The sequence below is a fragment of the Octopus sinensis genome, linkage group LG14, assembly GCF_006345805.1.
Source record: "Octopus sinensis linkage group LG14, ASM634580v1, whole genome shotgun sequence".
Classification (NCBI taxonomy): Eukaryota; Metazoa; Mollusca; class Cephalopoda; order Octopoda; family Octopodidae; genus Octopus; species Octopus sinensis.
In genome coordinates this window covers 64,679,473-64,693,421 of record NC_043010.1, presented here as the reverse complement: position 1 = coordinate 64,693,421, position 13,949 = coordinate 64,679,473, and the positions used below count along the sequence as shown (strand labels likewise).

The 13,949-nt window shown below is 36.1% G+C and overlaps 1 protein-coding gene across 2 annotated transcripts in view; it reads left to right on the top strand.

Moving 5' to 3' along the window:
- LOC115218885 overlaps nucleotides 1-13,535 on the top strand; it is a 28,128-nt gene extending 14,593 nt beyond the window's left edge. For both annotated transcript variants that reach the window (XM_036509134.1, XM_029788879.2), the window contains 3 exons: nucleotides 8,562-8,713; nucleotides 10,896-11,031; nucleotides 11,717-13,535. In XM_036509134.1, coding sequence (XP_036365027.1) covers nucleotides 8,562-8,713; nucleotides 10,896-11,031; nucleotides 11,717-11,794 — 366 coding nt within the window. In that variant the 3' untranslated portion in view covers nucleotides 11,795-13,535. The remainder of the gene's footprint in view (nucleotides 1-8,561; nucleotides 8,714-10,895; nucleotides 11,032-11,716) is intronic.
- Nucleotides 13,536-13,949: the final 414 nt, after the last annotated feature.

The window sequence follows — 13,949 nt, the reverse complement described above, 5'->3', positions numbered from 1 at the left end:
TGTGCAGCATATGAGCTACTGGGAGAGACTCAAGAGATTAAAGCTCTATTCCCTGGAGCGTAGGCGAGAAAGATATGCCATAATATATATCTGGAAGATCCTGGAAGGTCTTGTCCCAGACTTTGGCATCGCGAGTCACACAAATGCCAGAACCGGACGCCACTGCGTAGTACCAAGGACTCCAAATTTGCCATCAAGATGTAGGACAAGATATTGTGATAGCCTGGGCTTCAGAGGCCCACGGCTCTTCAATATCCTCCCGAAGAACCTGAGGGACCTGCATGGTGTAGATGCGGATGACTTTAAAGTAGGACTGGATCTCTTCCTGTCAGGTGTCCCGGATGAACCAACTTAACGGCAGGAGGTGCAGATGAGGGCAGCTGCATCAAACTCTCTCATGCATCAGATGGCGTTTGCTAAAAAGCATCCGTGAGGTAAAACCGTGTAGCAAACCAAATGGCGGTGCCCCAGCATGGCCACAGCTCATTAGCTGAAACTGGAAAAATCAAAAATCAAATCAAAATATATATAAAATTGGCAAATATTGGAATCCATGGAAAACTTCTATACTGGATTAAGTATTTCCTGACGAATAGAACACAACATGCTGTAGTTGATGGAGTTTACTCAAGCCCAGCAAAGGTCACCAGCGGTGTCCTCCAGGGGACTGTCTTGGGCACGCTACTCTTTATAATTTACATAAACGACCTTTCCAGTGTCGTACATTACTGCAAAGTGAAAATATTTGCTGATGACACTAAGCTCCAGCAAATCGTCAATGAAGAAGCAGATCGAACTCAACTCCAGTCTGATCTATATGCTGTGAGTCAATGGGCAGACAGAAACAAAATGCAACTGAACGAGGGAAAATTTGAGCTGATGCATTTTGGAAGAATTTCCTCACTAAAACAGCCATACACTCTTCCTTCAGGGGAACCGCTCACAGCCTCTAACAATATCAGACACCTGGGTGTAATTGTTGATAACGATCTCAGTTGGAGTGCACACATCAACAAGAAGATCTATATAGCTCGTAGGATGAGTTCCTGGATCTTAAGAACTTTCCGGTCCAGAGAAGAAGGTGTCACCATACCACTTTTTTCCTCCCTTGTACGGCCACACCTCGAATACCGCTGTCCACTGTGGTCTCCCCATACAAGACAAAACGTCTCGAGGATTGAATCACCCCAGAGGGCATTCACTAATCGAATTGAAGGCATGGCTGCTCTCGATTATTGGGACTGCCTTAAAGCCTTGAAACTCTACTCTCTCCAGCGTCGCCGTGAGCGGTACATCATTTGTACGATGTGGAGAATATACCGCCAACTTTAGCGAAACGACCTGAACATTAGCTTCAAGGTTCATCCAAGACTGGGACCACGGGCCATACGTCCCCTGCTCAATTCAAGATCATAGCATACATGTACACTGCAACATAATTTCTTTTCCTCAACAGGCCCTGCCCTATTTAACCTTGTCCCGAAATAGATCAAAGAGGAAAAGGATCCCATCAACTTAAAACGGAGTCTGGATAGATTCCTTCAAGGAATACCAGATAAGCCACCCATAATTGGATACAACTCACCCAACAAAAACTCACTACTTGAATGGACCATAAACAAAACTTGACTTAAACAGGATTTAGATAATCCTATCAGATGGTGCTATTAAGTTAGACATGGCCTGGACCAATATATAAATGGATGAATGAATTATCCTTTGTTTACCGTTAACATGGAAAATTCAATAAACCGTTACCAGGGTAGCAAAATCTTCTTTCTTTCCTGGTGAGAAGATTACATTTTACACCTTTTATTCCTTTGGAATGAAGCCATGTTGTCTTCGAAACCTATGTCGAAAGTAAAAGAATTTTAATAACATCTTCGTTCAAATCCATTTAAATATATATATAAATATATATATATATATATATATATATATATATATATATATATATATATATATATATATAATGTGGAGATGAAAATAAACAAAGAACAAATCCTATAATAATAACTATATGAATGATTATAAAAGGTGCAGAAAAATAACTAACCAACTGTTAAAATTTATAGATATACACAACTCTGAAAAAATGGCACCACTCTGCACTATGCATCTGTGGCAGCATTTTTCCTTTCATTTTCTTCTGTTCTTTGATGTCTTGCAAGTTACATGGAAGCCTCGCTAATACTAGTGGCAAGGAAGAAGCACACATTACTTTCTATAAAGTGGTTGGCGTTAGGAATGTCATCTAGCCGTAGAAACCATTCCAAAAATAGCTTCAGAACTCGACGCATTCCTGCAGCTCGCCACGTTCCTGCCAAAGAGATCAACACTTATCAACATAGAAATGTTAAATAACGATGTGCAGGTGTGTGTGTGTGTGTGTGTGCACACACACAACTATCTGATCATTAGGCATAAAATAATATAGTCAAATATATTCAATTATTTTCAAAATACACTGCTTCAGTGCTACCACACATGCTGGTTACTTTGACTACTTATATATCTGTATCCTTCTTACTTTCACCGTCATTACAACTTCACAATTATCTGTACGCCTTTTAACGTGACATCATTTCACTGAGAACTGCTAAAGATTCAAAGCAGTATTCGTGAACTGAATTCAAGCTCTTCATGTCTTCATTTTTCGTTACCTGAAGGAAATTTTTTAAAGTCACTGTAAGCATGTAGTAAATACACTCCTTCAATTCTACTTTTTCAAGTAGGTATTATATTGACATTTTTTAACGTACCAATCATACTTCTCTCCGAAAAAACAGCTCCCTCAGCTGTTTAATAAAATAAACACGTAGAGGGACAGTTTCAACGTCTACCTTCAATTTCCTTACACGATTTATGCGGCTGATTCTGACAAAAAATTTCGCTTTCAAGAAAAACAACTATATTTTGAAGTCGTTATCCGTAATCTACTCCCAGAACACTTCTGTAGTTCTACGTTGCATCACTTGCAAACTTAAATGTTCTATAAGCAGCTTTAGCAATGGTTTTCATACGCCTAGCTTCTTTCTGTGCTTGCTTCCAGTACGTCTGATTCTGGGATTTGTTCTATTTGGAATTCGCTTAGATATTTCCTTGCCTGTTTTGTTTTTCTTTTCTTTTCCTTTCTTTTTTTCTTTTTTGAGTATGCGGTTCTTTTGTTTTGAGACGCGTTTTAGCATTCACACATCAGAAATTTTCAGGCAACTTTTTAGGCCAATTGTGTAAACCTTCATTGTCAATTGCAGTTGTCAGAGTCCACGGCCACCTTCTTTTCTTGGCAAGTAAAGTTTTCTACATCTGCCTTAGGGTTGTGCATTCTTTTCATTGTAAACTTTGCTTATTTTTCTGTCAAGCTTACATATTTCAATAAATTAATATTGAAACTGTAATTAATTTCCTATCCGGTTCATGTTTTGATCGTTTCTCTCTTGTTTCTTTCATCAGCTCTGTATCGAGCATTGCCCTTACCTTTCGATAACACTTTCCTGATATTTTCCTTCATCATTGAATGTTTAATTGCATAATCTTCAAGCACCCCTAGATGTTTTTAGTCCCCTCTAATTCTAACTCCTTTATGATATTCTCTTGGTCAAGTTTAATGATGGATGTTTCAGTAATTTTCCCTCTAATAAAAGTAGCTTGTGCACATTTATCTAAGGCAAATTCCATTTGATGTCATCACTGAACTGTTTTACAATTACTGCTCCGTAGTTGCTCGTCATTATCATTATTGTTGTTGTTGCTATTGTTCTTTTTGGTTTTTGTTTACTTCTCGGAACTTTCGGTCTTGTTTGTTCTGGTAGCTTCTGTGAGAGTGGATAGCAGCCTGCTGTCAGAGGTGTCACAGGGTCCCTTTCCACACATTTAAGTTGTGGTACTTAATTGTTAACTATCGTGGGAGAATTTAACATCCTAGTACCACAGTTTAAATGAGCGGTGTTTGGGGATTGCTCTGCTCTCATCTCAATTCCGATTTCTTTGACATGTTTCTCTAACTTGGTTGGTAGTGCTCCGAGTGCCCCTACAAATATTGGAATGAGAGACACTCTCTTCATAGTCTACATTCTTGAAGTTTCGTCTGTTCGTAGTCTGTAGTTTTCAATCTTTTCTAGTTCTACGCCATTTATGAATGCATCTCCAGGTATTGCAATATCTATAACCTTGGTTTCCTTTTTTCCTTTATCTACCACAACAATATCTAATCTCCGAGGCTCAATTAGGGAGTCACATTGGATTATAAAATTTCCCAGTATCTTATGTCCATTGTTCTCGGTGGTGACTCCTTCTGGTACATGTTCGTACCATTTCCGTACTCTGTTCAGGCCTTATTCTCACATCTCCTCCAGCAGACGAACTTAGCTACATTATCGTGCCTCCAGTTGTAGTGCTTTTCGGTCAGCTTGCTAAACTAACTAACAATATGTGAGATTGTTTCTTTTCTGCTGCTACACATCCTACAAAAGAGGCGATTCGCTAATCTTATATATTTGGAACTTGATGTAATTAGTTCTCAGCTTGTTCAAGGGTGATGCATATTAAGGTGGAGTGAAAAATGCAACTTTCGGAATAGGTAATCAAGAATCGATATTTTGTTCTGAATTAGGGTTAAAAGAAAAGCGGAAAAGCGTATAAAGAACTTTGAGGTTAAATATTGTTTTCAGGCTCCGTAACGCAATTGAAAATTTTTAAAAAATCGCATTATTTGGTATAATTTTGGATTTCATAGATTACAAGTCGCAACGAATACATATTTCTACATAGCTGAATGCAAAACAGTAAATATTGTATCCTTAACAGGTTGCATACCAAGTTTCAATACAATTGAATAATCTTTTGATGTTCTTTGACTATAAAGAGAACGGGAGTGTGAACTTCTCTTCAGTGCCGCTGCAACGGTCCTTGCGTGTGGACGTAGGTCGTACGTGTGTGAAGTTTTCTGCTTTGTACCTTGACTTTAGGCCATTCTGTTAAAATTGATGATCATGTGAAATTCAGTGTATTTTACATTTAGTGATGACTCATATGCCAATAACGCGTCATTATACTGAATGCCCAATATTTGTTACTCCATGTGATCTTAGCGAGCGAGTTTTGCTAACTTAGAAAGAAGTACTAAAATGTGTTTTATTTGAACTAGAAAACGAAAAGAATGTAGTTAAGAAAGCTCCTTGTATTAAATAAATTGTCAAGATTGTAGCAGCAAAAATCATTCTTCTTTGGCAAAAGGCATCTATCCTTTAAGTTACGATTGAGTCAGTTAAGCCGAAAATCTTAAACATTTATCAAGCATTACTGCAATCTGTAAAAAGTAGGAAAAAATGTGCCATTGTAAAGTCGTAATTTTAAGAATATCAGATTTTAACACAACTGTTTTAATGGATGGATTTCGTAATAAAAGTATGTTTCAAAAATCTGTGCAAAAAGTAATTGTTTCGCTCCGCCTTGCTGCAGATCACTTTTCCTTAACCATCTCTAAGGGTGGATCTTTTTTTTCTTTCGATTTCCCTGAAGTATTGCCCATGTGGTTGTTACATTTTCCAGTTGTTTACACTTTCTTCTTCATCTTGCTTCATAAATTTTCGGTAGGTATTATATTGTTAATTCTAACAGCGGCAAGCAAGAATTCACTTTGCTGATTGATGTACCATCCCATCTCGTTGATAACACAGGTCTTGTATCCTATGAGACTTCTTCCTTCTGTTTCTAGGCACATACACTCTATCATTATTGCTTTTGGGGTATAGTTCCTTGTTGTCATCACTTTCCTGGTTTTACTGTCTATTTCATCAAGATCATTCTTTATCCACCTAACATCACCTGAGCCGTATCTCTTTGTGTCTTGTGTTCATTACCCCGATTTTAATTTTTTCCATTGAGTCTACTTTCCATAATTAACTTGAGATATTCTTACCTAAAGCTTTCCTTCATTTCACTTTCCTTGATTTTGTTGTATTTTAAAATCCCCGGATTATTTATAGCCATTAGTCTCAATATCATTTTCTCGCCGGTGGGGAGTTCTACATCATCAGACGGATTACTTGCCTCTTTGCATTATAAGCATACCATACTTTTTAGCCCCAAATTCCATTCCGATATCCTTACTGAATATCTGCGCCGTTGAAACTAGGTCGTTTATTTGACGTTCGGTCTTTCCAAAGATCTTTAAATCATCCATATATATAACAGATGATTTAATTTTCCTCCCCTTTAAAGGTGTATCCTGATGTCACTTACCATAGTATCTATGTGAAGGGTATCATACAAATCACAAAAAGGAATGATGGTAGGTCATCTCCTTGAAATATGCCTCTCTTGACGTTACCCGTCGCCAAACGTTTTCCACATGAAGTTAACTTTTCATTCCAGTTTTCCTTGACCTCCTAATATAATTTGATATATTATCAGACACCTGTAGTAGTTCAAGACTTTCTAAAATCTAGGAATGGGGGACCATGTCATACGCTTTCGTATACTCAATCCACACCATGCCCAGATTAGTAAATCTTTTCTTGCAGTCGCTCAGTACCATTCTATCTATCAGAAGTTAGTTCTTTGTCTCTCGGCTTTTCTTTCTGCATCCTTTCTGCTCCACTGGCATTTTGTCATTCATTTCCATGCAGTTATGCACATAATTAGGTATTATTCCTGTCATCTGCGTCCTCACCAGGGGCAGACAGGTAACTATCAACTGCATTGCTTTTTCTGGGATCCTTTTGGCAAAGAATTGTTTTACATTTGGTCAGCCACTTTGGGATTTGTACACCGTTGTTGATCATCTTATCCATTTGCATGGCTACTCTTCTGTGTAGTGCTGGGAAATTTTGCAGCCAATATCTTTGTTTCCCATCTAGTCCTGGGCACTTTCAGTTTGGGATCTTTGTTGTCTGTCCGGTTACCGTTTCAGTCGTTATTCTTATAGTGCTGCTTCACTTCATATTTTTCCGACCTTAATTCCTTCAACCATTTAGCAACTTTGTTATGATTTCTTCCATTATCCCAGATGTTACTCTAAGACCTTTTACTTTATTCAGCGTCTGGGCTTTCACTGCTGTAAACCTTTCCATTTAGCTGTTGATAAACCCTTTTTCTCTCCCGTTGGAACGATCTGTTGATTTTATATTGTTCAATTCTTTGGTCATATCTCTTGCTCTTTGTTGCTTTAGCCTGCATTCTTAGTTCCAGCTCTTCAAGGATTTCGTTTAGCTCCTTTTTCTTTATCCCATATCTATGCTTTAGCTTCTCATATTTCTTTTCCCTCTTGATTTCACTTTTGTTTTTCTTTCGTTACAAGATGTTGATATTTCTTCACAGTTAGTTCATTGATTATTTTATTCTTCTTTTCCACCAATGTTCTTTTCCTTCGTTCCCACATTTACGGTTTGGTTCGAGGCCTACTGAATTTCCTATATAGATGATGCAAGCTTTAATCAATATATTCATTCCGGTTATATTATTCGTCTTGATTTCTTTCAGTATTTTATTCACCTTAAGGGTCCACCGTCTGAGCAAATTTCTATCTACATTCCTGAATCCACTTATTTCTATATCCAGGTTTTCCTCAATGATACTGGTAATTTCTTCAATCATTCTCTTGTCTTCATTATTTAGTCTTTCTCTACACTCAGGGCTGGAAACATTATACTTCTCTCGGTTACTCTCATTAAGTGCAGCATCGTCAGCATTCTTTGTATCTACTTTTGCATCGCTCCCCATGTTTTTGGTTATCACCCACCTCCTAATCTCATCAAGCTCTAGTACTGTCAGCCATCCTTTCATTTCATTGCTCTTGCATGGTCACAGAGTCTCTGTTTCGTAATGTTGACCCCTGCTTCTCCATCCATAATTTATGCACTCTTTTTCTATATCCTCTGATGGAGCTCCCTTCATTATCACTAGGTCTATTAAAAAAATAACATTCCATGAAGTCTATATTCATCGTCTTAGACCATTTTGTTCCAGCAAACGTATAATGACGACCGGTTCTGTGTTGCTCACTCACAGGGCACCTGCTGGGCGAAATTCCGTCACTTGTATTTCCGTCCTCATTTACATTTTTGTTTAGGTTAATTCTATTACACACTCTCATGCAGAGGAAAGTCTTGATAACGTGTCGCAACCAGCAGTATTTTTATTGAGACACCATCTCTAGAGGGGCTTGTATAAAAAAACTAAAAGGGGCCCTTCTTCCCTGAGAAGTTTAAGTAGGCTATCCTGCTCTGGACACTAAACCCAGTATTCAGTGCTCCGCAGCTGATATTATCATCATCATCATCATCATTATTAAGGATAAATACAATAATCTAGTAAACTTATGTTATTGAACTATTATATAGCATTCAATAAGCTGATTGGTAATCATAACTTACAACTACCTATAACTCTATTATCATTGGCCTTTCATTCCTCACATTCTCTAACAAATGCGGTTTAATCTATTCGGTTTTAATCAAACTCTAACAAATGCGACTTAACCAAACCAGAAAATATAACCTAAGCATTTTCTTTCGGCTTTGATTCACATTATGTTCATTATTTCTGTTTTCATATTATAGTCGAGGATCGAAGAATATGAGATCAGTCACTTCCTGGTTACCATATGGGTGGATGAAAATTATCCATCATGTGCCGATGTTTTAAAACTAAGTAACATGCTAAGAACCCATCAAAACGAGCAGTTCAATAAAAAATTTGCCATACACTCAAGGTAAGTAAGAATATTGATTAATTGTTGCAAAGGCAGTTATACGACCCCATAAAAGAACATCGAAAGATTACACCCAATGTGGCAGGTATAGGTATGATATTTCTTTTTTGGTTCAGCTCAGAGCTGCGGTCATGCTGATGCACCGCCGTTAAAAAAAACAATCTGTCATGCAAGGTAACCTATATACCAATTATAGAATGTAGTCGATATATAGATTATACGAGGGGACATATAGAAAAATGACGGATATGCCTAAGTATACGAACCTCGTCTACGTCGTTATTTATCAGCTTGTCCATGTGGCTCTCTATAAGACTCTCTGGCCGTTTCTGTGATTGTTTACTTGCCTATTATGCTTGTTTCTTGCAGTTACAAACATTTTCCAAACCAACTGTCACTAACTTTATCCATTGAGCTTCTCTTTTCTCCTCATTTTAAGGAAAATTACAATTAAGCAAAATTCTCTGCAATCATAATGAAATACATTGGAAGTTATGTATTATGTGTCATTTGGATGGCGTCCCTAGGTAGTTTGCCTCAGTCATTATACTGAATTGTCACCCCAATAGGTGTACATTTTTTAAAGTTATAGTTATTCAATACCCTTAGTTCTGAAAATATCTTCGTTTCTCTAAGCAGGTCTAACTATATTGAAACATGTCCAGAGTTACTATTATGAAGTCCAAAGATCAGATTCAAATATAATATTAAGAATGAGAAAAGGAAAGAAAAAGAGAGGAAGAAGAATATTTAATCAAACATTATTATCATCAAATTTATACAAAAATGTTTGATTAAATATTCTTCTTCCTCTCTTTTTCTTTCCTTTCCTTCTGTCGTCTTATTTTTTCTGTCTTTTTCTTTTCGCCTGTTATAAAATTGTAACTTAAAAACTGATGATGTCCTTCCATCAATGTGTGGACGCTGGTTGCTCTCATTCATACTTAACGTTTAAATTTCTGTAATTTTAATTTTTATCACTTCCTATTTTGAACATGACAAAGACAGACTTACTGTTGAAATAAGATGATGTTAATAACCCGCGAACATATTGCTCCTCATACATTCTGAGATGTGAAAATAAAACAGATTCAGAATATTTTCTGAGAATATGCACTTTCGAGTCTTCTTAGATCGACCCCAGTGTTTCACTGGCACTTAATTTATCGGCCCAGAGAGGATGAAAGACAAAGTGGACTATGGAAGAATATGAACTCAGAGCAGACAAATGGATGCAATGCCGTTAAGCATTTAACCCGGCACGCTAAGGATTCTGCCAGTCCGCTGCTTACTACTACTACTACTACTACTACTACTACTACTACTGCTGCTGCTACTACTACTACTACTACTACTACTACTACTACTACTAATACTACTACTACTGCTACTACTACTACTACTGCTGCTGCTGCTGCGACTACTACTACTACTACTACTACTGCTGCTGCGACTACTACTACTACTACTACTCTACTACTGCTGCTGCTGTGACTACTACTACTACTACTACTAATAATAATAATAATAATAAAAGAAGAAGAAGAACGGTTTCAAATTTCGCCACAAGGGCAGCCATTTTGGGGAGGAGATAAGTGGATTACATCAACCACAGTGTTTCACAGACACTTAATTTATCATCTCTGAAAGGATGAAAGGCAAAGTCAACCTCTGTGGAATTTGAACTCAGAACGTAAAGGCAGACGAAATGCCGCTAAGCATTTTACCCGGCATGCTAACGTTTCTGCTAGCTCGTTGCCTTAAAACTTATAATAATCCTTTCTACTATGGGCACAAAGTCTGGAATTTTGAACGCGGGGGTCTAGTCGGTTACGTCGACCCCAGTACTCAATTGGTACTTAATTTATCGACCCCGAAAGGAGGAAAAGCAAAGTCGACCTCGGCGGAATTTGAACTCAAAACGCAGCGGCAGACGATATATCGCTAGCATTTCATCCGGCGTGCTAACGATTCTGCCAGCTCTCCACCTTAAAACTAATAATAATGTCTCTTTTTTTGGAGTAAATATTGAAAATTTTTTTACGGAACATTTACACATAATGTCAAAAAATTCCATGTTCATATCACTAAAATAATTGAATGTTGGTAAGAAATTTTGTCAGAAATCATATTTTTAGTAAGATCTATTATTCACATATTTCTTCTCTTTTTTCCTGTAAAGTGACAAGTTTCACAAAAGTGGTTTGCTGTGCATCATTCACATTTTAAAAGATGCAATAACCAGTCAGTCAGTAATCAACATAGTACGGTTAGTTCGACTGATCAAGAAAATAGAACCAAATATTATACCTGACTGTGTAAGTATAGCAACATTTTTCTCACTTTTATGTGCTTCAACCAAGTCTTTACTAAATATCAGGGATAAAATCCGTCGTTCAAATTTTTACAGTTATTTTAACACTTTTCTGAAAATTGTTTCGAAGATCATCGATATGCTAACGAATATTTGGTTAAGTATCAGATGATTTCTTTCATTAACCTACACTGGAAACTTACGGAGTACTGAATTGCACATATGTGGATGGATTTGATTAGTAGACTTCAGTATTGAAAGGAGTGAAACATTTCCCTTGTTACTCTAGAAAATTTTAAACCTCGAGTAACGCTATTATCTTGACATATTACATATCTAAACTTCTGGAGAAATTGCATTAGAGTTAATGGTAGGTAAATGTTTCTCTCAATTTAGATAAACATATTCAGCAGTGTACCAATGGAATTTATTCTTATTTAATAATATTCAGTCGGTAACATACAGTAACCAGTAGGTGACCATAGGGTTAAGAAATTTACATAAAACTATATGAAATTTATATATTATTGTTATTTTAATCTTGACATTATTGAAAATGAATAAAAACATTGCAAAGGATACGGTAAAACAAATAATTAGGTATTAAGTGATTTCAATTCATTTCATTCATATATTTACTAATTTAATAACCATTTCATTCATGTATTTAATAATTCTTTCTTTGGCAGGAGTCCTACGCTTACATTTGGGAAGTTGCTGAATACTTGCAAAAAGAATCGATTTTATACTCAAATTTCGTACAGTGATACATGGGTGGATGGTGTGAATGTTTTTATAGTACCCACATTATAGATGTTACATGTTATGAGTTAAGCGGCGATGTATGCAAAAAAAATTATTTCCTTTTTGGATAAAGAAAACCAAAGGTTAGCGGCAATTGCTTGTATCTCTCAAAGGGAATGGAAACATTTTCAAGAAACTGGTAGTTAAATTATTGACCCTGAGACAAAGTCAACCCTGACGGAATTTGAACTCAGAACGTAGCGGCAGACGAAATGCCGTTAAGCATTTGGTCCGGCGTGCTACGATTCTGCCAGCTCGCTGCCTTAAAACTAATAATAATGTTAAAAGGAAACATCGTCTCACCTTTTGTTGAAGTAAATATTGAAAATTCATCTTTGTTTGCACATACAGGCCAACTATGTGACATAGTTCTGTGATAATACATTATGCTAATTACAATGACCAAAATTTATCCGGTACAGCCTTAAAAAAATTTCACTGAATTTATGGTTTTTGAAAAGCCAAAAGATGTTTATTCTTGCCTACAGATAACCGTTTATTTTTCTCTCCCCTAGAGAAGTCAATTAACTTTGAAATATTAAAATTAATTTCTTGAAATGATTTTCTTTTTCGATTGAGACTTCGCAACAATTGCTGATAAATTCTTTTTTCTCTGTCTCCAACTGGGAAGAAAATTTCATTGAATAATTAATCTTTTCCTTTTTCTTGTGTATGTGTACGACATTCAGTAAATCGTCGCTTAACTTCGGGTCATTTACCCTTTTGAGTTATTTCCCTTATCCCAATTTTTAAAAAGAATTTATATCTCACAGCATATATTTTTACTTATTTGATTTCTTACAGTCAGCCTCTCTTTTCTTCTCACCATTTTTTAATATTTTCTTCTTTATATCTCTCAATACGTTTTTTCTATTTTCTTTATTCTTACTTTTTTTTACTTAATATATTTAATCAACATATTCGGGCTTTTAATTTTTATTAATACCATATAACGCATGACACAGAAATTCAGGCAGTAACCTTCAATTATTGCGAAACAGAGACAAGAAACTAATTCGTTTATAACTGCTATCTTCTTAATTGCAATACCACCACTATCATCTCAATTCATTTACCATATCACTTGCCTCTATTCGTATACGGTTGGTGGCTTCTTTCATATACTGTTGCTGCCATTTCAGTTAACGGTGTCCTTCAGTTCAAAGACCACTGGTGTCTTCCTATTTCATATACCATGGTGCCCTGACTATTGAAACATTACGGCTATCATATCAATACGTATAAAATTGTTGTATTCTCTATCCAAACACCCTTGATATCTATCGCATTTATATACAGTTTGTATTCTCTCCGATTAGATTCATATCCCAAGCGTTCTTCAAAAGTCATATGCTGAGTATTTTTCTCTCAGATCATACACGTCAAATGTTGCTCTGTCTTTATCGCTAATGTCTTCTCCATTCATTTACAACCATTGCTTTCTCGATTCATAGACATGAAGTTGGTGTCAATATCGTTGTTTATATCATGAAAAAAATAGTCAATAATATCTTAATTCAGTCACCTACATTTTGCTTGGTACTCACAAGAAATCTTCCGTAATATCAGCATTAATGACCAACGTTGTCTATATGTTAAAAGCAATATAATTGTGTAATCTTTTTTGTAATCTGTATCAATAAAGATATAATTATAAACTCTGTCCACTCATACAAAATAATAAAATTATCTATTTCTATAAACGTCGATGTTTGTCTTTTGTCTTGAAACATCATTATACAGTAGAATAACGCAAATGGTAAAACAAATTATTCAAGAAAACAAATGATGAAAGACTGATAATAGTAATGGAATAGTAATCTCTCCTGTTCTCTCACCATCTAACACTATTATTCTCAGCAAACCCCACCACATGTACATTTGTTCCGTTCATCTACCTTACAGCATTGTATAAGCAGTATATATTGCAATAATATTGTAATAAAAAATTTCTTTCGTTTAGGAAAACAGTTTTACATAGCAAACATATACGCATAGAAGGATGGTGAAATAGAAATGTGCTTTACGATCTAAATGGGTTATGTAGCTTTAAGTTGAAGTTCAATTTTCCCCAGATTTTATCAACAATACTAGGCGATTGATAAAATGTGTATATGT